Source organism: Leuresthes tenuis, unplaced genomic scaffold (assembly GCF_036924035.1).
Source record: "Leuresthes tenuis unplaced genomic scaffold, fLeuTen1.0.hap1 SCAF_14, whole genome shotgun sequence".
Taxonomy (NCBI): Eukaryota; Metazoa; Chordata; class Actinopteri; order Atheriniformes; family Atherinopsidae; genus Leuresthes; species Leuresthes tenuis.
The window spans coordinates 13,506,858-13,532,713 of NW_027325368.1; the positions used below are offsets into that span (position 1 = coordinate 13,506,858).

General features: G+C 40.5%; 3 protein-coding genes across 4 annotated transcripts in view; 2 read left to right on the top strand and 1 right to left on the bottom strand.

Moving 5' to 3' along the window:
* Positions 1 to 18,712, bottom strand: part of LOC140269235 (phosphatase and actin regulator 1-like) — a 46,003-nt gene extending 27,291 nt beyond the window's left edge. Inside the window, exon 1 of the mRNA XM_072364261.1 lies at positions 18,479 to 18,712. Within this exon, the coding sequence (XP_072220362.1) occupies positions 18,479 to 18,590 (112 nt within the window). The 5' untranslated portion in view covers positions 18,591 to 18,712. The remainder of the gene's footprint in view (positions 1 to 18,478) is intronic.
* Positions 1,776 to 10,141, top strand: LOC140268697 (uncharacterized). 2 transcript variants are annotated; one of them, XM_072363656.1, is made up of 7 exons: positions 1,776 to 2,211; positions 4,189 to 4,388; positions 5,083 to 5,181; positions 5,269 to 5,364; positions 5,516 to 5,626; positions 6,568 to 6,691; positions 6,870 to 10,140. In XM_072363656.1, exons 1-7 carry the CDS (start codon positions 1,791 to 1,793, stop codon positions 9,026 to 9,028), a joined length of 3,210 nt encoding a protein of 1,069 aa, XP_072219757.1. In that variant the 5' UTR covers positions 1,776 to 1,790; the 3' UTR covers positions 9,029 to 10,140. The 2 variants fall into 2 exon arrangements, with proteins under 2 accessions (XP_072219757.1, XP_072219758.1); XM_072363657.1 differs by lacking the exon at positions 5,083 to 5,181 and having other exon boundaries at positions 6,870 to 10,141.
* A 1,042-nt stretch (positions 18,713 to 19,754) lies between the features above and the next one.
* Positions 19,755 to 25,280, top strand: LOC140268982 (NAD-dependent protein deacylase sirtuin-5, mitochondrial-like). The gene is made up of 9 exons (XM_072363991.1): positions 19,755 to 19,861; positions 20,852 to 20,956; positions 21,382 to 21,515; positions 21,791 to 22,016; positions 22,978 to 23,065; positions 23,189 to 23,242; positions 23,720 to 23,843; positions 23,992 to 24,107; positions 24,284 to 25,280. Exons 2-9 carry the CDS (start codon positions 20,857 to 20,859, stop codon positions 24,354 to 24,356), a joined length of 915 nt encoding a protein of 304 aa, XP_072220092.1. The 5' UTR covers positions 19,755 to 19,861; positions 20,852 to 20,856; the 3' UTR covers positions 24,357 to 25,280.
* The last annotated feature ends 576 nt before the right edge of the window (positions 25,281 to 25,856 follow it).

Sequence of the window (25,856 nt, forward strand, 5' to 3'; positions counted from 1 at the left end):
TTCTTGGGTAATTGCTAATATTAATGGCCGGTTAATGAGCTGTAAATAATGGAAAAGATAAAGGACCCCAGGGCATTTCCTGAATTTCCTGCAGAGCTGTGACTGATTGTGGACTTAGGGCTGTTGGGGCGGAGGTATCTTTGATGTTCCTTCAATGAGCTACAGCTTATTCCAGTGGCATCAAAGCCCTTTCTGAAATGAGGTACAGAGGCACACAGATTTACTCCCACCATGGTGCACTACTTGCCCTCAGTCCCTGAGTTTCCTACTTTTTAGTACCGAGTTTCACTCACTGTCTTGCTCATTTATTAAAAGTTTAACAAACTGCGAATGTCTTGTATGTGCTATCTTAATTTAAACTTTTTTTCAACTTTGGGTCCTCGCCTCCACTTTCACTTTGAGGATTCCAACCCATACTCAGCACAAATGTTCCTGTGTACCACTCAAACATGTTGGTTATGGTGGTCCACGTATGCTGCAATTGCCTGCATCTTACACAGACTTTTTGATATCTGCCACCTCTTCAATCTGTCTGTAATACATATGTGCTGGGGCTTCTGCATTTAGGATGGTTCCTTCTCCTCCTTCACTGGGTTTCAGCTGCCCGGGGCACTCACTTAGCCGTTCATCACTAGGGGCCATGTGTCTTTGTTATTTCATCCTGTGCTGTGTCTCTGTTGCTCACCAGCCCCTGACCTTCCTTCTTCAGCTTAGAGTACAGTCTCAGTTTGAATGCTTGGGTGGAACACTACATGTGTTATTGTCTTGGCCAGGTTATTATACCAGCCGGGATTCCAGTATAACATAATTCATAAATGGAATAATGATCAAAAAAGAAATTCTATACCAATTCCCATTCCCTGGGAATGCAGTACCAGGTGTTTATCGGGATCTTAACCATTTGATTATTGATGTTCCACAAGTAAATTTCCTTTTGACTCTTATCTACATTAAAATCAACCATGTTTACCAGAGCTTTTCTTTTTCAGATATAGTCAAAGTTTAGCTTGTTAATGGTCTAAAATGCTCTGTTAGAAAGTAAATATCTGCACCCCATTCTGTGTTGACCACAAAGCGAAAGGTCTCAGCTTAACCATCAGTCTGGTCACAATTTGCATTCATTAATCTAGTTCCAAATGTTCAGGATTTTTCTTTTCTTAGAATAGCCTTCTTAGTAGCTAATATGTAAACCTAAATACTTAACAGAAGGTTTGAATAAGTTACAATAAAATAGGTATGTTTAAATATGTCATTGCCGTCTCTGATTAGAGTTTTAAAATTATGTTTTATCTTACCAAGCTTTTCTAAAGAACAACATAGCCTTTTTTCTTCTTTACCTTCATCCACCCGGCTTTAGATTTAATCTTGGTACATTCTGCTTTCTTCTTGTTTGACTTATTTATTTGTTTTGATTATTATTTTCTTTTTTTTATTATAATCTTGCTAAACAATAAATTGTTCTATTAATTGGGTCTTTTCAAACTGCGCTGAATCCTTCAATCCAAAAGAATACTTAAAAGTGTTTCTTATGATAATGATGACAATAATAATAGGCAGCAAATTATAAAATCACAGATGAACCAAAAATCTACTTATTTTAAAATCTAATTATCTTAAATCTGGGTCCATGTCGCGCCAAGGGTACATATTCATTCTCATTATAAGAACGGAATGTGTTATCATTCTCCGGCATCGCTGTCTCAGCCAACATCGACTGTTTGAGCGGAAGTACGTATTACCTGAGCGCCAATTGCGTCATAAAGTCGAGACGGCGAGCACTGTAAACAATAATGCTTATGTCGTCAGAGCAAGGAAAGATGGATTTACGTGCATGGAGACCAAATGAAACAAAATGTTTAATTGCAATTTGGGCCGAAGAGCCCGTACAGCGCAAACTGGAAGTCTCCTATCGCAACCGCGCGGTGTATGAGGAGATTGCAGAGAAAATGGAGCAAAATGGCTGCAGCCGGTCGTGGCGGCAGTGCCAAAGGAAAATTAAACATTTGAAGTACGCTTTCAGACAAGCAAAGTGCAGTAAGTCCGACAGTTATAGAGGGAGCTGTCCATTTTATGACGAACTTGACCGCGTTCTTGGAGATCGACAGCCCTCCTGTCCCGGTGAGGGAGCCGTTTTAAAGCCAAGGATGAATTCATCCTCGGACGGCATTAGTAAAACACTGACTGAGACTGACGACGACAATAGTCGTGACGGTACGTTCCAACCTTGAGAATGATCTTTATTAAAATATATTCAGCAATCTGATGATCACCTGTGTGTTAACATCAACTCAGCTCCACAGTTGATGTATCTGAGGCGTGCAAACGATGATGAGTAGAGAGAATGTCACAAGATGTATGTGGTGGATTAAGGTTGTATGATGGAATTGCTTTCTTTTCGCTCTTGTCACCCTCCTAGCCTCTGTCTCTCGAAGGTGCCCCTTCTCAAAGGTCCAGCCTGTTCAGATTATGCTGCAGTTATGCTCGCCACATTAGTGGCAAGTGAATTGTGTCAATAAAATCATATCAATACAGATTTTCACGCTGGTTGAGATTCTGTGCAGCTGGAATGATTTTTGGTGGACATTCTGACACCCTTTAACGTCAGTTGTGCTGCAAATCCATGCCAACATGAAAGCTGTTCACATGCTAGATCTGGGATGGTTGCTCATGGGGAGGACAACACTCTTGTCACAAGCTATCACAATGCATTTCATCTGTAAAGGTAAGCACACCTAAAGCCTGTATGAAGTATTTGTTAATCCTCTCTGACTCACATCTGATTGATTTTACGGCCACAGTGTTGACTTCATGAACATTTGGGAAATGTTAGTTCTTTTGTACGACTATGGCGAACGTGGATTCTGTAATCACTATTGAAATATCTTTAAAAGAAACTGTCAAATTGGCAGTGTTTTGCTCGTGGGAGAGTTTGCTGTGCCAGTTATCTAAGGCTTTGGATTTGAACTGGTTTCCATGGCTGTGGCGCAGGATTTGGACTAAACAAATCGTACAACTTCCGACTGAGCAGCCTGTCACTACAAATCTGCTGTTCCCATTCTTCATGTATCTCTTTGCCTCTTCCCATCTGTCACACTCTCTCTGCATCATTAGCCACCTTAATTTCTCACAGTAAGATGGCGCCACATTTCCTTGACACAATGTGAAAGATGATCAGGTTGACAGTGCTTTTTCCTCTGCGAAAGACGACTCTAATCTGAGGATGAGCTTCATTCGCTTCTGTGATTGTATAAAGATTGAAACGCTCGTGAAACCATGATGTACATTTTGCAATAAAATTATGCCGGACAGGAGAAGGACCAATGTCAAAGAGCTTAGAAAGAAGCAAATGCAACTGGTAGTTGTTGTTTTTTTTTGTTTTGTCCCTTCTTGACATTTGAAGTCGCTGAACTTTATTTAGCTCAACTACTGAAACCAACCTAAATGTTCATGAGTACCATTGCTGACTTTCAGGGATTGTGATAAGATGTTTTTTTAGTTGGGTACAATATGTTTCCTCTCATTTGGAATTTCTGTAAAAAGGCACCATTGATAAAGTAAATTACCAACCGCATATAGCATTGTTTTGAACTGCATAATGGGCAGTATGAATGATAAACATTCATATTTTGTGCAATATTTACTCCACAAATTGCCATAAACATTAATTAAAAGAAAAAAAATACCAACATATGATGCCATAGTAACTGTTGGAAGCCTACTCACTTCAGAGCTGCCCAGCTTACTTCAGTTTTTGTCACCATGCTGCCATCTTGTGGCGACAGTTGGCAATATTGTAAACAATATCTCTCAGCTAAATGACGGTGCCAATTTTAGGTTGCTTGTTGTGGCTTTTTCGTCTCAAAAAAGAATTTACAGAGCACATAGTGTGTGTGCTTTCTAAACCACAGAAATCTAGTAATGAAAACTGAAGATTGTTGCATGTTTGTGTGTAACGATGCAGTGCGTATAGTCAGTGTTCATTGCTTAAACCACTATGCCTATAATGCCAAAATGAGCATAAAAATACATCATAGTTCATGTGCAACACTCAGTTGAACCTTTTGAGCCACAAGATCCCCTCTTTCACTTAACCGCTAACGTCGTCAAAATTGTATTTAATAATGTAGTCTTTTAGAAAATGTCTTCTTTCATTTTTCTTGTGCTAAATAGTCACATTTGTCTCGACAGATTCTCTTCCCCTGTCCTCGCTCCGACTCATTGTGCCTCCTCTGCAGCTCGTATCTGCAGCTCTGTGGGAGATTTTGAAGCAGGGAGCTGTGAAGTACTACGAGCTGCTGGAGGAATTTGTTTCCACAGTGTTGGAAACGGTCCCTGAGCTGCTCACTTACACAGAGAGGATACAGCTAGTTATGGGCCTACGTGCAAGGGTAAGAATATGAGAAAAAATATGTCTTTAGCATTCTGCAATCTACCATGGGAAATGAACCCTGACAATTGTGGCCATGCTGCAAAGGTGTTTCTGATAAATAAATGTAGTTTACCTGCTTTTGGGTATCATGGCCCCGAGTGGCAAAATCTAACTGCTCTGGATAGACAGCGACCCACATGGTTAAGCTTTTATAAAACAGAGCAACAAAAAATATGTCATTAAAAACAAAAAGTCCCTTTACGAAAAAGTGTGTTGGGGTTCAGATGATTTTCGCATCACTGCTTGACTGATAGTTTCACCTACCTGAACTAAAGAAGAAAAAGAGCCTCACGTCCTAAAGACTGCATTTGATGGCCAACATGCTTTAACAACACAGTATCAGTACATCAAACTAAGGCTGTTATCACATTGAGGCAAAGCCTCAACACTTCGACAGCTTTGATTACATTGAATTGAAATGCTTGTCATTGTTTTGTCCATATTGTTTGGTCAGTGCTAACTCAAGTAAATATGATCAGTATATGTATGTAACAACAACCCAAATGCACACTCGTGGTCCTTGTGTAGCTACATTTCTCACGTGCAGTATGATTCCATTTAGTGATGCGATCTACCTCTCGGAGCCTCATCATGTGACTTTGTTTGAAGAAGTCGTCCCGGCTAAGGTGTCTGTTCTCTTGGTGTACCTACAGGTGGTGCTAGAGTTATGCCATAGTGATTTTGCCCATCCACAGACCGTTCAGTCTCATCTGACTAAAATAAATGGCTACATTACAGAGCAGGACAAGGAGGTAGAGTCTCTTCTTAAAGTCTCTGTGGCTCTTCGTGTAATTTTCCACTCCTTACGCATTTTTGTTTTTCCCTTTCCTTTTTTTCAGATGTCTGGATTGGAGGCAGAGGCATCCATTACAAACTTTTTGAAGCTTGTTCGCACACTTGTCGACGACAAAGACCAGAGGGCTACGTTTTTTCAGGTGGGTTTGTTGCTCGTAAATGTTTTTCTTTTTCAAAAGTTCATTTCTTAGTTGCTGCATTCAGTTTGGGTTTAATTCAAGCTGGTTACTTTGACTCCTTCAGTCATGTGTGATACAGAGCAAAGACTTTTCTTTTTTGTTTTTATTTCAGAAAATCTTCCCAACAGTGTTTGGCCCTAAATATGACTCAGCCCTACAGGACATAATGAGAAAATTCCTCTTCAATCTGCAGAGGCTGCTGCCTGTTCCCAGCCTTGAACAAGTGGGTACCTGACACTCGATAACATCTAGGGAATTCACAGGTTTATAATAGAGCTCGGATGAAAGTAAACTCGTGTATTGCAGAGTTAGTGAACAGGAATGGCTTAAGAGCACATTAATTGTACCTTTTGTAGTTCTTTTATACAGGAGCATGCAAATGTTTGGGTCAAAATCTGTGTAACTGTGATGAGTTTGATGGGTAAACGATGAGCAGATCTCAGATGATACATTCTTTTTAACATCTTCAGCAAAACCAGTGTGTTACTTTTGTTTTTGCAATAATGAAAAAAAAAAAAAAGGATCACGATGCAAAGGATTGGGCACCCGATGAACTCTCAGATTAATTTGAAAGAAGGTCTCAGTTGAGTTTGTTTGGGCTTTGGCTCATTCACAGTCAAGAAACAATATTCGAATTCCAAGACCTCATAAGCACTTATACTGTTCAAACCATGTCATAAGAATCAGAGGCAAAGGACTCCTCTAAACAGCCGGTGAGCACTAAAAATCAAAACCAAGGATGCTTACAAGTCAAAGGAAGACTTTAGGAACAGAACAAATCATTTTCAGGTTGCTGTTTCCTCATTTTGGGATTTTAATAAGGAAATGACGGGTATGTTCAAGGTCGAGTTGAAGTCTCGAAGACCAAAACAACTTTCAGAAACAGGCCTGTAGGAATGTTAGAAAGGCGAATCAAAAGCCAGTCCTGTAAATTCAAGTTAAAAAGAAAAAAAAAGTTGGTTGCCATGACTACAGGAATTTTTAGAGCGAAAAGGGTGTTAAGCACAGGGTTGGATTGATCATGCTGTGGGGTCAGGGTGTTGCAGCTGTTGACGCAGGGAACATTTTGATTGTATAATGATAATATTATTATTCAAAGGATGAAAAATATGTGGAATGTACTGTGACTCCTGTGGCTTGATTTTTCTTTTGTTCTTTTTCTAGACTTCTCTTTGGCTCAGTCTCTCCCCGGCTATCTTGAAAGAGTGTGCAGACTTTGTGAATCAACCTGAGCATCTGAATAACCTGATTCAACATCACAAACATCATGGGCACGAAGTTCCACAAGGTTGGGCTTTGCTACACTTGACAGATAAAAACAAATTCCAGGAATTTTCAACCACTGGCAAAGATTTTCAGTATTTTTCTACTAACACAAGAACAGCTCGATCCCATAAAGAAAACTCATACTTTTCCTGTAATTCCATTTTAAATTGATGGGCGATTTTGTCTTTTTTTTTTCAAAGCTCTGCGTTCTGCTGGCGGTGACTGCATCCTCTCCAGCCTATCTTTTCACCTACCAAAGGTTGAAGTGGATGAAGACGACACAGCTGTTACAGCTGGCTCTGTTTGTATTGACAACTCACTTGGAAATGAGCCTAAAAAGGAAGAAGAAGAGAACTTTGAGGAGGTCATTTTAGATATGGTAGAGAATGTAGAGACAAATGAGCAACTTGATGATTTGACTGAACAAAAAGGTGCTTTCATTGAAATAATACTTCAACCTTTTGATGAAACTGAGTCTAACAATGATGACGATATGGAAGATAAGGGGTTTCACCATTCAAAAACTCTCAAAAAGAAGTTATCAGGAACTTTCAAGTGTCTTGTTTGTGGCCAGGAGTGTGATTCCTGTAGCAAACTAAAACAGCACAAGGCTGAACATCATCCTGAGCCCAAGATTCCCATTGAGAATAATTCCTGTAAAAGTGAGAATGAGCCTCTGTCATTTTCAGGGGCACCAACTCACAACCGGTCAAATCCGAATATTCCCCCAAACTTTGAGCAGTCGAATGGTTGTGTTGTTTGTCATGTCTGTGGGAAGGTTTTCACTCACCAGGAGAATTTTGACGAGCACCAAAGCATTTGTGTGGTCAGAAGTGAACAACACACAAAGACAAATCCTCTGTGTTCGACAAGCTCAGCTGATCACTCCGAACCAACCAGAGCTGTCGCGACAGAAGAGATGAAAACTGAGAGTTCAGATATTACACGACAGGAATCGGCAACTTCCGACCCGTGTGAAAGAAGCAGCCTCATCAAAACTTGCTCCTCTGGTATGGAAATATTTACTTGTTCTGCTGACTTGACAAACCACATGAGATGCCACAATGAACAGAGCCCTGGCTTTAGTTCTTGTTGTGAGAAAGAATTTGAGAGTCGTGGAGAGTGTGAGACGGACCAAGAAGGTAAAGGCAGAGTTTTAAACCAACATCCACAGAAGAAGAAAACCCTCGCAAAGGAGAATTTCTCGTGCAACACATATCAAAGCGGCCAGGATGATGCAGCTGTTGCAGACTCACCTGCCAACTCTCAGGCCTCTAAATCATCCCTGACATGTCAGGAATGTGGCCAATGTTTCACTTATAACAAGTGTTTCCAGCAGCACCGGAGCAGATGCTCCACGGGAGAGAGAAAAAAGAAAACAAAAGAAAAGCTTTTCATAATAAGCGCTTGCAATTTTCAATCTGCCAAATATGCCAATGAGAGCCATGCTGAGAAAAGTTCTCAAGCAAAAGGAGGTGAAGCTGCAGACCCAGAAAGCTCTGCAGATGGTTCGCTGACTCGGTCTCGCATTATCAAGTGCACCATGTGTATGAAGAACTTTCCAAAAGTTCTCCTCCTTAAAAGACACTATTTAAAGTCCCATCAAGTTAGAGGCTCATATCCGTGCCCTGTGTGTAAGAGAGCCTTTGTAAGGTTGTGCGAATTGCTGCAACATCAACGGAACAAAAAGCTGTACCAGTGCACCGTCTGTCAGAAATGTTATGTAAAGCCAGGCCAGCTGAATAATCATAACAAAGTTCACGCTGCAAGCGCATCACCACGCGTTTGTGAAACGTGTGGGAAAAGCTTCCAATGCCTCGCTCAACTCAATCTGCACAAGCGCGTGCATAAAGATCGGCCGCCCTACCTGTGCTCCTACTGCGGGAAACGGTGCAGCACAAAAGACTACTTGAGAACACACACATTGAGGCATACGGGTGGTCTCCCGTGCCCCGTGTGCGGGAAGAAATTCTATCAAAAAGCATATCTTAAATGGCATTTGTACAAACACACAGGGCAAGAGCCGTACCTGTGTGACACGTGTGGGACCGGGTGGCCGAGTGCCGCCCAGCTCAAGATCCACATGGTTAAACATACAGACGAAAGGCCGTTCAAGTGTGAAGACTGTGGGGCTTGTTATAAAAGGGGTTCCCATTTGATGGCGCACCGTCGGTCCAAGCATATGAAGCTGAGGCCCTTTGTGTGCAACATTTGCAGCAAAGCTTTTAGATTAAACAACGAGCTTGTGCGGCACATGAAAATTCATACGGAGAATCGGCCATTTCCATGTCCGAGATGCCGCAAAACGTTTTCCAAAAAAGGTCGCCTCAGGGCCCACAGAGAAACGGCATGTCTGTAAACTTCTGCCCTTCATGGACTTCCACTGTACAGCTATGTCCCGTGAGCCTTTATTACCAACTGGCTCAGAGTGGGAAAAGAAATGTCAGGCAAGCACAAACTTTCATGAAATGTGCTAATCAAGAAACCAGAATTAGGATAATTGCAGTAGGAGGAGGCAGACTCACAATCTGGGTGAATCCAACCCAAAAAGTAAAACGACTAATAATTTAATGTGATCGGCCGTGATTTGCCCCGTCTACTTGAGGCTAACAAACCTAAAAAAGCCTGAGTAAGTCTATTGAAAATGACATATAACTTTTTAGGTTCTTTATACTCACTATAAAGTTATTACTGAATTTAACTTTCAGCGTTAGTATTGACACTCAGACACTTATTTGAAATGTTATTAAATGTGAATTGCTAGAAAACACATAAGAAAAATGGCCACAAAACCCTCACAAATCAATGTGACTTCATGACATTGCAGTTTTATTTTTTTTTAATTCCCTTTTAATTTAGTTAGATTTATTTCAGCGTACAAAAGCTTGTTGTTGTTGTTGCCTGGAATACCACTAAGAGATTAAACAAAGATTAACCTTCCAGTTCACACTAGTGATTAAAATAGCTCCACCAGAGAGCAGTGGTGCTCCAGGGATGGCTTCATCTTCGCCACAGTCGAACTGCTTTCTCTATACACACCCTATCATTTGATTTATTTCACAGGCTAATTCATTTTGACGGTTAACTCCTGTGAAATTAAAACGGCCAACAAATCTTACAAAGCAGCGGCACATCTGTTCCAATCACAATTACTTTTAAATCCCAGAGTGGAAAAAGGGGACTCTTCTGTGAGTTTAAGAGGATACAAATCTGCCTGTTAGTAAGTAGTAATCTTATTGGTTGTCCAAAGCATCAGACCTATTTTGCACATGTTGTTTTTATGTCTGCGCTAAAGCCTTTCTCCACACAGAAGGAAAGCTACTGTAATTTGAGAATTTCAGCTTTTTTGAAGCCATCTTCCAGTTAATTAAGAAATCGTATAGAAGGTGAGGTGATTGAAGGTCAGAGATGGCAGCTTTTTTTTTGGGGGGGGGGGTTATCTCTTTCATTATACTGTATATGTGATATTACACTGCAACAATGTCATTTCCCCTTTGGGGACTAATAAAGTCATGGTTTGGTAATATTGCAGTAGGCGTTAGTCCCCTTTTAATGAAAGGTGCAGTAAGGAAGAGAATATGGTGTACTTTCTTATTTCTCTGCAAATGCAGTTTTTTTTTGAAGGGGCTATAGCCTGGATGTGCCACACACAAAAGCAAATCTTAAAGCAATCACACCACTTGACAGCAGGCAAGTAAGAATCGAAAGAGAAGAAATCACACAAAATGAAAGCAATCTCCAGCTAGCTCCGCCACACGTACTTGTAGGCCGACTGCACCACTCCTCTGGGATGTTCTCATTGTCTCCGTCTGAGCAGACGCTGATTTTTCTCTGAAAGTAACTTTCATGCACCGTGCTCCATCAATGAGCACCACACCACGGTGGAGGAGCACCAACTCTATAAAGGGCTTAGGTCCCCTCTGACCTCTTCTAGCTCTGCTGAAGTTAAGACGAATATCTCTCGCTTTCAGGAACACGTAGCCCAACATTATGTAACATCTCATCATGACCTGTGACTGTTGTAACACATTTTCATAGTTTCAGATAGTGCTAAATAATAATGCTTCATACACCATGTAGCTACCCTGGCTGAACGATGGCCTCTCAGACCGATGGTTCACAACGTTTATTCAAACAGGCAGTAGGTCCATAATCCTTTGGGTGAACACACCGTAAGAGCTCCAGAAAGGAAAATATAATGAAACAGAAACACTATCTTCAAATATAAAGGTATATTAATTCACTCTTATCCAGATAAAGAATCTCCTCTCAGATTAACTCGGTTGGAAATCTTTTCCACAAGATAAATTGAAGCATTATTAGATACTGCATGATGCATTGCGATCAAAACCTTCTAAACTTGCTCAACTAACCTTAAGCTCCCGCAATAAACCTGCGGCTCTCTTCGTGAAATCAGTTTCCCAGGCGATTAACACAAGTTTCAGTCAACACCACAAAACACCACAGTTTACTAACCTTGTGCCCAGTGTCAGACAGAAGCTAAATATTTAAAGCTTAATACAACACATTGTATTTTTCTGTTCAGTGAAATCAAATCAAATCTCGGCCGTATGTATTCCAGAAAACATTTACAAGATGAATACAGATGAAAAGCAACCGTTTAAATGTGCTGGGCCACGCTAAAGGTCATTTACATACTGAGATGTAGTGGTCCACTTAATTATCATTCATTCTGAAAATGCAACATCCTCAGTTTCTGATACAGCAGCAGCTCTCGATGTAATACCAGCTGCTGGAGTCACGCAAGAGAAAACTCTTAACTAAAGTTTGGAGAATTCTTTTGGACAATAGTTGCTGTTTTTCATAGGTGGAGGGAAATTGATGCAGTCTGTGTGCTGCCTAAAGAATTGTATTCACAGTACTGCCAAACCAGTGGGGGAGAACAGATTCTGACCAAATTTATCACTAGAAACCTGCCATTTTAACTGACTTTATCCTGCTGCAAGTCAGTTCCCTCTAAATACACACATATAGACGTTGCTGCAGGTATTCGAATGATTTTATTATCCTTCAAATACATACTGGTGACATTTTAATGAGGATAATGCTTGATATTGTAAGTTTAGATGCATGCAGCGACAACCACACCTTTCAAAGCTTGGACAAAATCATCATTTGGAGTTTTGGTTTGTGATTAAAAAAACCTGTTCAATGTTTATTCTGTAAGATTTGTTGGAGCAAAAAGACGGTAGTGAAATGCTGCATGAGTTCAGCCACAAATTCCCTTTTTAAATTGGAGGCAGTTATCCTGTAGGCTATTAGACTACGTTCACCCAGACTTACATAACTGTCTGTGCAGCCATTATGGACCATATTGTGTTTTTTCCAAAGAGAAAACACAACACCTATCTTTTCAATTTGAAGAGAGCAAAGGATACATTATAGCACAAAATGCAACCTTTTGTTTTTCAGTGGCTTCAAAACTCAGAGGGAGACTTGGTGCGGTTGCATGACATCTGCTATCTTTGTATTTTTCAAAAAACACAGTTTTAATTTCTGGTTTAAACTGTGAGAAAAGACAGCAGTGCAGCTAATAAACAATATTAACCCATTGTGCATAACTATATAGAAGCCTGGTGCTTCTAAATTTAACTTATAATGTGAGAAATATGTATGATATAATTTCAACGGAGTGCTGAGTGGTGCAATGCAGCTGTGATTGAACTGAGTCTCAGGTTTGCAGCAATGTTTAAGGGAGTCTGACTGTGTGAAGACACTTACTCAGCAGAAAGGTCCTAAAGAACCGCTGCATTAAGGGGACTGCATCGGTGACACCTGCAACACATGCCTGTCTTTAAACATGCATCATCTCTGCCTGGGGCATGGAAGCGTATGCTGCCTGACGTGAATCTTCATTGTAGATATCAGATATATCATCCACCCATCCCTTAGGCATTTTTTTTTTCCCAAATAAATGAGTTGCATGTCTCTTTAAATTCTGTAGAAGCAGCAGTTGAGAGTAAGAGTGATTCAGGCAGAGCTCTCTCCTCAAGAATAATTGTTCCTTGGCCATGCTGCCTTTTGCATCTCAGTGGCGTCTTTTCCCCTTTCTTCTCAATGGAAAGTCACTCTTGCTATAAATATGACCCATAAGCACGTCATCGTGCGACTTTATTCAGCTTGGGAGGCTTTTGAATGAGACCTTTATTTCTCATCTGGCATATGGAATGCACATCACAGCTAGAAGCCTTTCCAACACTTCCAAGTGTAACTGAGAGGGAAAGAGAGCTTCAGCGCCCTGCAGGCTCTCATAAAAAAAAAACACCTGCCTTTCTTTCTCTGTAAACCATCAAACTACAGAGGCTGGCAGGTGTTCTGGCCAGGTGACACTGATGGTCAATTGAAAGTTTATGCAGCAGGAGCATCCAGTAAGAGTCCTGGATATAGCGGTGCTATTTTTTGCTCCGATTTCTTTCCCACTCATGTTTTATTCAAACCTTGAATGCATCGGCTCAAGAAGGCCAATTTGCAGCCAAGCAAGGGAAGCTGGGTGCTTGTTTTCTTTTTTTCTTCTTAAATTCAGATGCAGTGCTGTTTTTCTCTCATGATGGTCTGCAATCTCAGCCATGTACAACACATGTGTGTGTGTTTTGGAGATGGGATGTAGGCTTTCCAATAGAGTGAATTGACAGAGATCTGGAACTGATATAAATCTCCTGCCACTGATTATCACCACTTTGTTTGACACATTTGCTAATAGCCTGCGGTGTCGCTACAAACAGCTAAAACATTACAAATTCAACTGCCTCGGCACCAGCTTCAGCTCAGCTGTTTGAAAGAGATTCGCTTTCCCTCTGAGGGAAATAACTGACACCTTGATGTAGTGATGGCAAACTGCTTGTCCTTTCAGCCACCTTTAGCTGCCTTTTGCATTCCAACAAAAAAAGTAGATACTACGGCCAAATCTTCCCCCATGACAGTCAATATACAGATTATTCCCAAACACTTAACTGAGGAGGCACAAAAGCACAACGTTTCTGTGTACATTCCTGTTCCAGAAGCTTTAATATTCCCCTGTGTTTACATGAAGTGTTTCTCTGACATATTGTAAATCCCCAGCTGGCACACAATGCTCTGCAGCAGAAACTTGCCCTGTCCCACCATGCATTTGGGCCATATTGATTGTTCTCTTTTGGACAGCAGTGCTTACTGTACGCTGGAGCTGCAACAGAAAGAAAGAGAGCAAGGAGCTGTGGGTGGTGAATGAGTTTAGTTTTTTTATAGCTTAACGTAGCTGCAACAGAGAGCCAGCTCCCCACATAAAACTCTGACATGTACATGAACCTGCTCAAGCTAAATTTCTTTTGATATTTACATATAGAACATCTGTTATTATTTGCATGTTTACATTGTAACACAGAGTATGCATGTAGTGTATAAATATACAAAAACACTTTAGCACAAAAGCCCCATGTTATCTTAAGTGCAACATCTGCAGTGCAGCCAAATCCAGGCTTCAGATTTGTCTATTTGTATGTGAGGAAGGGCATAGAATGGAGACAGCTACAGCTACTGGCATCCCCTCACAACATCCAGCTGTTTGCTACACCTGGCATAGTTGCAGTAGGTGCACAGCTATTAGTGCTCCATATAAAACAGAAAATCTGAAAGTCCCTTAACCCGTGAGAACATGCTGACCTGTGTCTTCAGACGCCAAGGTGACTAAATAATATCAAAATTGATACAGAAAAGTTAAGAAAGTTAATGGAGTGATTTCAGATGGCTGCATGATATATGATCCTCAAGAGCCACGTACTACAGCATGGCTGGCAGCACGTTCTTGCTGGAATATATCCCATATGCAATGCTAATACATGGACAATTACATTGGCCCTGCAGGACACAACAACACAGGAAAAAACACAATAAAATGATCAAATAAAACAACATCTAAAAACACACAACAGAAAAACAGAAAACATGATACAAGAAGCAAAAATATTAAATGCAAATAATAATAACATCATTTTTTATGTTTTGTTGTGGTTTCTGTAATGCTGTTGTGCTTCAAAAATATCATCAAGTTAGCTGAAATCTCATGTTCTTTGACAGTTTATTTTTCTTCTGTTTTGTGAGATGATGAATTCCCTTTCCTGCAATAATGTATCTTTAAAATGCCATTGTTTTTCTATAATGTTTAAGTTTCATGATATAATGATCCTTGTTTTATTGTATTTTTTATTAATTCAGTTGTGTTCGGAGGTTTTTCTTCTCTTGCTCTTTTTTTTTCTATTAATGTCTAAAGTAGTTGTGTTGTACAAATCAGGGCCACTAATCTATTAATCCTCGTATCCTAATTTTAGCCACAGACTAGCAGGTAAAGGTGACTTAAACCTAGATTCTTTAAAAAGTCCAGCAGGGGGCGACTTATGTGGCTAGAAAGAGTATTCTGTTTGGCAGAAACTGTAAAGTAAATTACTCTCCTTTTGATTTGATTTGTGACCTCAGTAACATTTTCTTCATGGATTTATGACCCTAATTACTAGCTTCACCTTATACTTGATTGCCCATAATTTTCTGATTTATGTGAATTGTCACATTTGCAGAAAAATAGACAATAAAGTAGCGTAAGCAGTTGGGCAAAACAACATTATGATTTAGAATTTTTTACTCAGTGCAAGCACATAGTTTCCAGTTCCTGAGTGCACAGTCCAACAGTTGAAGTCATGGTAGCTGAGTTAATCTCTTCTAACCTAACCTTATTCGGTCTACAGTTTTAGCACAATAGTCATAAAACAAACAAACAAAAACCACTCTGTCCATTCCAATTCAAAACACAATACAAACACATGAATGTGCAGCATCCATAACTCAAATGCAGTTAAATTTAGCAAAAGCTGCACATATCACCGAGGGAGCTTATTATATTTCACAAAAGCAGATCCGTGAGTTTCGTAGATAGCACAAATATCATGGAGTAGAGTACCGGAAATAATGGATGGACTGAAAAGGTTAGTGTCAACAAAGATGTGTGAAAACACAGAGATGTCTAACCTTCTCAGCAGAGGTGGTAATCAGCTGGAGTTCTTGTGCAAAGCATGCACCTGCAGACAGAAGTCGTACGGGGCTGCTGCTGAATGATGGAGAAATAAAACCACCGACAGCCTCTTCCAGCCAGACAAACGCTGTGTCAGCAGGCAATGTGCAGCACAGCACACTGACATGGAATTTATGTTTATACGCGTTTAGTATGTACTCAGCAAAATGCACACTGACCTCATCACACATCCATAAACCCTTCGACAGCATCCTTAGCACACTATAGCTCCACAGACACTGTCACTTTACAGCTGCTCTTCCAGATGTTTCTGTGCGTGTTTGTGTCCACGCATGTATGGCAGCATTATTGATGTAAAGCTTCATAACACGCACTGCAATCAAACATACCGTGTAGAGCAACCTTCCATCCTCACCTTCGCCCTTTATTGCTTCATAGCAGATGACACAATGGTTGACAGCTGTGCTGTAAATGATGCCATTATGGTATGTCGTTATATGTTTGAGATTGTGTGTAGAGCCATTTAACTGTGGAGCAAATTAATTTAGTGCCGACTCTAAACAGGCCAATGCAATAAATCCATGCTCTCTGATTCCATTAGAAACCCACAGGGTATGTGTCATTTGTATACAGCTGCCTTAAAAAATCAAAGCTGACATAAAGACTGAGCCCCATAATGCAAAATATGTAATCACATGAGAGCTGGTAGGGCCTGATTATGTTGGCTAATAAAAGTCAATTTACTGCTCTTTATGAAGATGCAGTTCTTTTATGAAAACATTGATTCAGTCATAAAATGTTTAGCACAACTGGCACCGAAACAATTTCTACACTTTATGAATATCATCATTTTTATCAATGCCGAGGATTAGGCTGATTTGAGAACATGATAATGGAGAAAAAAAAAGTGTTAAAGCCAAGCAATTGTCTGGTCATGAAATACACCGAGATAATTGCTTCTTGTTTTGCATCCTTGGCAACCCTGGTCATTTGTCATTATTAGGTGCCTCGGCACACATCTACATGACTTTTGGTTTCCTTGGCAATAAACAAGCTAAATCCTGCTCCACTTCTTCAGGTGGAAGTGAGTCAACAGAGCTGTTGTACAAATCGCCCCCGTAACATCTTCATGCTTTGTATGAGCTTGTTGTAGAGTAGAGATGATAAAAAGGAGCATAGAGACAAATGGCAGTCTGCTGTCATCCACAACAAGCTTCTATCCAAAAGCCAAATACTCACTGGCAGCAGCACAGACGCTTAGAATCCACTTTTCATTCATTCATCCAAGAAAAATCCAAGTCTTTTCCAGTAATGTCTGGGCTCACTATCTACACATGGGAACTGTCATAACAGGTGCAGAATGAGAAGTGCACAAGAGGGACCAGACTGTCCTGGGCTCACTAGTGCAGCAAGCACTGCTTACATCTGCTCATTGTCCCTGTGGAAGGACTATATGGTACATTGGACACATTTTTTTAAAAATCAAAGGATGTGCCTTATCAGCTTTTTAAAATGTGGGCATGTGGTGCAGGCATTGAACTGAGGATTTTAAACATTTTGTCTATGTTATCTAATCAATACTGACAAAGGATTATTGTCTTAAGGAAACATAATGCTTTGTCAAAAAATGCTCAAATCATCTACCTCTCAATAGTATTTCACAAGATAATAAAACTGATTCATGATCGTAATATGACTTAGAATAAAATCAAATTAAAGCTAAAACACAATGACACCTGGACAACATCCAAGCATTGCACATTTCAGACATGGCACACATGTCATGGGTTTGGCTGTGGATCATGGGTGTAACCCCAGAAAGCTAATTCATAAAGCTGGTCCATCATATATAGAGTTACAGCATCTCATGATGGTTGTTTTTACATGCTATATTTCAGAAGAATCAAGGGAATCAAAAGTGTAGGACTTTTTAAAAATGATTTCGAGTCCTTAAACATATATTCTCTAAACGTCACGGTGAATGAGACTAATGAGTGAAAAGCACATTTTAATTGTGGCAGAAACATAAAATGTTCTCAAGATTAGATAGGACTAGGACTATTTTGAGATCTAATATTGTAGAATGCAGCGTTTATCATATTTACACCTTAAAGCGAAATATTTGAATCCCGCTGACACAGTCAGCATAAAATGCCAAGTCACCATGGTAACAGAGGATGCAATACACTTGGTGATGGAGACTGAAGACTTCACCACGGGCTTAATCTATCACAGTCTGAAATGCGGTGATTAAAAACGTGAGAAAAAGCACCAACGAACCGGATGTTCATTTTTTTTACGTTGTGCACCATCAGCACGGCCAAAGCTCCAGCTATTACTACAGGCCACGTTGGACGTTCTTCATATTATGTAACTGCGTTCAATTACCACATATCTGACGAAATCACAATTCACACACGAGCGGTGTCCAAGCAACACAAATGCTGTTTAACTTCTTAACTCATAAAATGTTTTTTTTGCGCCAGACCAACCTGCAGCCACGAGCGTTAGTCTTCAAAGTTGCATAACATTTCAGTCACACTACCCCCTGCCTTTCAAGAATTTCTACAGCCATTCATCAATAAAACCAATACATAAATAATTGTAACATTGAACCTCACTGTGAAACTAACACAAGTCCACGGGGACAACGACATCCTGTCATTTCTATTTGGGTAAAACGGGGGTATTTCAGAGTAATCGCCCCCCTGTCCACCCACCCCGACGTCTGGCATAAATATCCAAATCTATCATGAGATTTGAGAGCAGGACGTGGATATGTGTCCTTACCTGTGCGCAGGTTGAAGGAGAGTCGGGCTTCAACGAGATATGGGGTATCGCTCTTGGAGCGGAGTCTCCTTATCGGTCTTCGGTCTGTGCTGCTGGCTGAAGTGGTCGCCATCAATTTAACCCAGTGTCCAGTGATGACTGCTGGCCGACTGGGGCTGGAGCAGATCCACACGGTCACTCACACGCTGGGAGGCAGCTTTTGATGAAGGGGTGGAGGCAGTTTTAACACACACGACAGAGAGAGAGAGAGAGAGAGAGAGAGAGAGAGAGAGAGAGAGAGAGAGAGAGAGAGAGAGAGAAAGAGAGAGAGAGAGAGAGAAAGAGCTGGGGAGGCGTTGGTGGAAACAGGAATGGATGGAAAACGTTGAGAAATGTTACGCTGCATCACTAGTCTCATTCAAAATATATTCGAAAAACAGAATTAAACACGTTCAAATTCATTAGGAATGAAGTGCTATTAGATTAGACCAGAATATATGTGTGCAAGGGCGAAAGAATCTGGTTACACAGCAAAAGCAAACAATTGCTAATTATAGGGATGATGAATAAAAATGTGCTTATGGCGAGATGACATCCGTTATTGTTTGGTGAGATATGCACGGAAATGTTTGGTTTCGTTTAGATAAGCACAGATCTCTGTTGTAGGACATGCATTTCACCAGAGAGGCAGAAAAATATACAAGACTGGAAAACTTCTTAATCTAGAATGGCAATCTTTGAGACTCTTGATGTATGAGTTATATTTCTATATTTTAAAAAAAGAAGAAATACTAATACAGCCCTGTAGAAATAATCCATTATAGGATGGCCATAGACTCAAAAAGGACATTACTGTTAGTCATGTATTTTGACAGTACGTTAACATGGTGCCTGCCTTAATTAGCTCTGCTCAAATCTAAACAATGATGAAACAGTTTTACATTTATTTTTTGTCTGTTGACCAAGAATTTCAGCTCTACTTATGTGTAATCTTATATCTTTGAAAACGTATGTAGAATATTTGATGCACTCACCTTTTTTTTTTTTTTAATGGTAAAATATCACCAACAAATGCAATTAGTTGGTTAACTAAAGCTATATAAGGTTGTAAAAATACTCCTCTAAAATGGAATTTGTCTGCAACCCAAAGCATCAACATAGAAAATTTGGAATAAAATAAAAAGTACTCACACGGTTCAACTTGAGAGGAATGGTCCTGAATGAACAACCGTTACGGCAGTCTACCACTAGAGGGCGCCATTAAACAAACACGTTTTTTTCCCTTCGCTTGCTTTACGACCGCGCGGCTACTTTACGGCCTCTCTTGTTAATGACAGACGTCCAGGTAAACAAGCGAACACGGCGTGGCTTTAAACCTACACAAAGGGGGTATCACAGAGCGAGGTATGTACAGCAAAGTTCACCATGTAAATGCATTTAGGTTATGCTTGTAGACACTTTGATTTAGACAATACAACCGTGAAACACACAGTTGGGTGTCCAGGGTAGTTCCTGCCTATGTGACAACTAGCACGACTACTTCGATCCCCAGCAGCAGTCACGTAGTTTACGACTTTAAAGGAACACAATGTCAAAGTCGTAGATATTCGAGGTTAAATGGGATTTTCAAGCAAACCCGCCAAAGCTACAAACTTCTTCGGACAACATATTGCAGTTGGAGGTGGCTGGTTGAACGTGACCAACAGATAATTAGAGAAGCAGTGAGTAATGACATTATACCAGTGTGCAGAATGCCCACAGATCAGAGATTCAAGAGTAATCCTTGTGCTGTACAGAGGGCATGGCGTCCTGTTGAGCAGGTTTTAAACGTATTAGACTCGGTTCAACATCACAAGAGCGTCAAGTTTTCTGCTTGTTATCTTTTTTTCTTCCACCCACTGTTAGCTATGCTTTTGAAAACTGACTGTGTGTACATTCCTGGACTTATCAGCGCAAAGAAACCCAGACTGTCTCAGTTGGGTTGCAACATTAGGCTACAACACTGCTCCGAAATCACCGTGGCATTGAATGTGTTTTTACAGCCATATTTGACCTTAACGTTGACGTGTTGTTGTGTTGACTCAAACGTTTTCGAAACAGAAGAAAAATCTATACAGCAACACCAAAAAACACAAGAGTCGATCATCAGATCTGAAGACACGGCAGCGTCTTAGAAAACGCAACAAATCCACTGTTTTCTTATCTGAAATTAAGCTTTCATTGTTCTTCTGTTTTCTGACATTTTTTTTTTATATCTGAAGTTGTTGGTTGCTGGCTTTGCTTGGGCCATCGCCTGATATGAATAAAAAAAAATACCTTTCTACCTGCAGAAAACGTGTAAGGGCAAGCTGAAACGGCAACATTTATCTTTTTGTGTTGTGTCTTATCATTTAGTGACGATGCTTCTCCAAAATCGAGCTGTCTTTTCACTTGGGCTCCGCATGTGTTCCACGCATGTGACGGCAGGACCGGTGCTTGACACGGCACGACTCAGCTCAGGTAAAACTAGAGGTTTGATCCCTCCTTTAAGAGTCATTTAGTGCCATGTGTAGCCAAGTTCAAACAAGATGTTTTTCAGTGTCAATGATATGAGTGAGAAATCATTTAAGTATTGAATGCCTGTTAAGGATAAACAAAGAAGTAGCAACCAGCTGACTGAAGCAGAGTGTGTTTAGTCAAGAGGGAAGAAAGCGCCAAAGTCAATGTAAATCAAATAGATGCTTTCAATCGGCTGAGTTACATCCTTCTTAAATCAACGGGAAATCCGAAAACTGTGACTTGATGCATAATCAAACCGCTTCCAGATTGCCCCCTCTTTGGATTTTGCATCAGTAAAACCTTGTTGGGGATTTCTCTCTGTCAATAGGAAGGCAGACACTAATGTGGCACCTGATCTGATGCCCGTTTTCTTTTCGTTTTCTTAGACATGTCTGAGTTCCGCAAGGCCTTTTCCAAAGCCAAGCACATAGCAATCATCACAGGGGCGGGAGTTAGTGCGGAGAGTGGAGTGCCGACTTTCAGGGGAGAGCACGAGAACTGGAGGAAGTGGAAGTCTCAGGTAATTTCACAGTAAGCTATTCATACACATGCACATGCAGGTATTTGATTTCAGTGCATTTCAGAATTGTTCCTGGTAAATAGGTGGATTTTTAGTGTTTGTAGATTAATCTCCACAAAAGTTTTAACTGTTATCTTTAAGATAATGACAAAAGTCTCCTCCCTTATTGAGTTATCAAACTCGACAAATGCCCAATTCTACGCTTGTAACCGTTGCCTTGTTGCCTCCGAGCTTAGCCGTTTAAACATACCTCCCTGTGGCCGTATCCTCCTCAGGACCTTGCGACTCCAGAAGCCTTCTCTCGCAACCCATCTCGAGTGTGGGAGTTCTATCATTACAGAAGGGGGCTGGTGTTGAACAAGAAGCCCAGTGCTGTCCATTTGGCCATAGCAGAGTGCGAGGCCCGGCTGAAGAAGCAGGGGCGCTCCGTTGTCGTTATCACGCAGTGCATAGACGACCTGCACCGACAGGCTGGGTCCAAGCATGTGCTCACGATTCATGGTAACAAAAACGGTTGGAATTGTGTTTTAAAATCATTTAGAACAACATCTCCAGCAGTTGTCATGATTATTTCTGCATATTTTGATTGTTTAAAGGGAAATCCAGACACAAATGGGTGCACATGACAAATTTTTGCTGAGTGGGTCAAATTTGGCGGTTTAATTTTAGTGATAAAATTTTAGTGATATTTAACGACTCCTGATCCTGCTCTAAATTTCCTACGATTAACAGAACCAGCAAAAAATCCCCAGAGAGATTAATAGCTGTTAGCCTCTTAAACAAATGAGCCCACATTTAGTTACATCAGCCATTTTTACAGAAGCGGTTGTGAATTTGATCCCAAAGTCACATTTCAGAGTGTTTAGAGGCTGTAACGAAGGACTCTCCCTACGAATCGGGCCAAAAGTCCATATCGTGATTGGGTATAAAAAGAGCATCCTGGAGAGGCTGAGTCTCAGAAGTAAAAACTGGGAGAGGTTCACCACTCTCAAAGACTGTGGGGGAATAGTTGAACAAGTTAGAAATGTTTCAATATAAAAGTGAATCATCAACTGGACAGACCGTTGATAGATTCAGGTGACCAAGAGGTATCCCTGTATGTTCAGAGCAAGTCTGAAACAGAAACTGGTTGGTTGGGACACTTTTTGCAGGAGCAGTGAACCTTCAAGTCAGTGGATATTGCTAATGGTTTCCTGTACATATGGCAGTTTAAACTAAAGCTTATCTGAAATATTTAGGTGTTGGGGGGAAAAAGATGTCACAAAATGTGATATTTTGTACTTTTTTTCTTTGATACATGGGATTTATTTTGCAAATCTTTGAATTCTGTTTTGACGCATTTTGTTTTGCAGTGTATCAACCAGAGCACGGCCATGCTTGACCACACACTCTGGTGAATTAAGATGTTTTCTGTGTGCACGAGAGTCCCAGATGAAAACCTGTGTTTTCTGTGTGGCTGCAGGCAGTCTGGTGGAGACGCGCTGTGTGAGTTGTGGGCAAGTGACCGTGAACAAGCGGAGCCCCATATGTCCTGCCTTGAAGGGCAAAGGGTAGGTGATGCCTCTTGAATATGTGGAAACTTAAAAAAACATTCAGAATTTGTAGTCTGAACCCTTCGGTTCGACTGTGACACGAGTAAAGTATTTAACCCACTGTGCGTGTTCTGTGTGCAGCGCACCTGGACCAAATGTTGCTGATGCCCAGATTCCTGTGGATAAGCTCCCAAGGTGGAATTACCTTCACTTCACATGATAACATTGACAAACATATTTGCTCAGCTTTTTATCAGTTATTTACTTCCCGTTTTCAATGTGATCAGACGCTAAAATGCACTTTGCCTAAATTCTAGTTAAAGCTTGAACATTTCTGCCAAGACAAATAGGGAAAGGTGTGCAGCCTCCAGCCTACCTTAAAGAATATGCTGATCATTTTATATAGTATTGATTAAAAAAAATAATTGAATCCATGTGAAAAGGAGTCTGAAACATTACAAAAATATGGACAACTAGAAGGGGTATGAAAACTTTCTGAATGCACTGTAAGTTTATGGGAGCTTCCACTTGAGGGCAGTGGTGTGTTATGAGTGCTTCGACTTTTTGCTTGAAAGTATGACGTAGAAGATTTCGATTTTATGTCCTGGGCACCTGCTATGTGATTTAAGCAGTATGACACAGTTAATCTAAGGACTCTTATGCTCTATCAAGGTGCGATGATCAAGACTGCCATGGTTTGTTGAGGCCCAATGTGGTGTTTTTTGGGGAGACCCTGGACTCTCATATCCTGACCAAGGTGGAAAAAGAGATGGAAATCTGTGATCTTTGTCTGGTGGTGAGTTATCCTTATTTAGTATTTGTAATGCATTTCTGTAGGTCAGTTTGTCCTCAGGATTTGTCAAGAATTTGACCCGAAATGCAATGTTGTACAGAAGACTTCAAAGCCGACACTTGGTCCATTGCTCCCTGTTGTTTGCATGCAGGTGGGCACATCTTCGATCGTTTACCCTGCGGCTATGTTTGGCCCCCGGGTCGCGTCCAGAGGTGTTCCAGTGGCAGAGTTTAACACAAATGCAACACCAAAAACAGAGTATTTCACGTAAGTTTGTGAAGCTGCTGAATTCCTAATGAGGACTATTTACATGTTATGTTGCCCACTGTTGGCACTAAACACCACAGTCACCTTCTGCAAACAATTCTCAACTCAGGAAGTCACCTTCTGCCCCTAATTTCTTACCCGTCTTTTCCTCTGTGTGCGTGTTTGATGTGGCACAGGTACCATTTCCAGGGTCCATGTGGAACCACGCTGCCTCAAGCTTTGGCACAGCACGAGTCCGAAGTTTTTTAAGAGCCACCGGGCTAACTTTTAAGACATCAATCAGTGGTTTCTTCTACAGTCTCATGCAAAACAAAGCTGTGGGATTTCGTCACAGTGTTCCAAGTCTTTGTCTAGAAATCTGTTTAAATGTCAATGTTTGGTAGAGCGAGCGTTGTAAATGATCGATCTATTTTTTTGGGGGGAATTTTTGGTGACGATTCTCCTAATACTTGAATATCTGGCTCACTAACTGGAATTAGAATGGGGTGGGATTTTGTGGTTTACATGTTTGCTGTTAAGAATTAAGCAGGAAATGTGGAGCTTGATGAAAGAAAGGGAATGCGCTATGCATGTATCTTTGTATAGGAAACTATCTTTCTTCAGATTAGATCGCTGGCAGGAGATGGCTATGCTTTAGAAATGTGCTTTCAAAATTCTACTATAGGACAGAGCAACATATATCTTCTTGTGCCAATGGGTGATATTCCTCTTATCTCTTCCTACTCACCGAACAGAAGTACAGACGTAATCTTGTGCCTTTCGAAACCGTTTACACAACTTTGACCAAATGCTTATTTTAAACGTCAAGTGCAAAAGAGAAAAAGAAAAAAAAATGTTACAGAGATTTAGTCAAGTATTAAAGTTTGCTTAAGAGTGTCAAGGAACAATCAGCATAATTTACTTTTCATGCAGTTATCTGTGTTTAGTATCAGTGTAGTTATATGTGGAGTATTCATCATACATTTGATTAATTTTTATTTATACTTTTCTGTGTCTCTTTTCTAAAAACAATGTCAGAGGCTGGAAATTGTCTAAAAGTGAAAGCAATCATTTCAAATCACGATTTTTTTTTAACAGCTTCATCGTCTACAAACAATATGAAAAGTTTCTTACCATGTATTCTATTAATACTACCGATGCATTTATTCAGAATATGATTAATAAAGCAATAAATGGTCACATGCTGATTGTTGTGTCATTGTGTGCCGTTTAAAAACAAAGACAAAAAGCATTGATGTCATTTCCTTAGCCACAAAGGAGGATGTAGCCCTGCATGTGCCCAAAGTGAACAGCAGAGGCCAGCAAGTAGCTTTCTATCCCAGATGTTGCTTTTTCTGCTCAGAGAGGGTCACACAAAATGAGCTTGTATCCATTCCGTTTAGACTCCTCTCTTCGTATGCATGAGTGTGTGGAAAGGCAGATTTACTGTAAGCACCCCTGGGCAGTCGGTGAACTTTTGCATGGTTGTTACGGCTGAGGAAACATATCTGGCTGTGTCATTATGCTGCTGAAATGAAACGGTTTGAAGTGGAAAGCAGTTAGCATTAGGTGGCCTCTGTTGTCCAAGCTGATTTTATTTTATTTTTTGTACTGGAAATTACAAACATAATTGTGTGGCTTTTTTAGTGGATAATTACAGCAGCATCTTTTTTTTTTTTTTTTTAAAGTTGAGTTCAAACCCTCAAACTGCCTCACAATTACATATGATTCTAGCTTTGAGTGGTTTAATGAACAAGCGATTTACTTCAT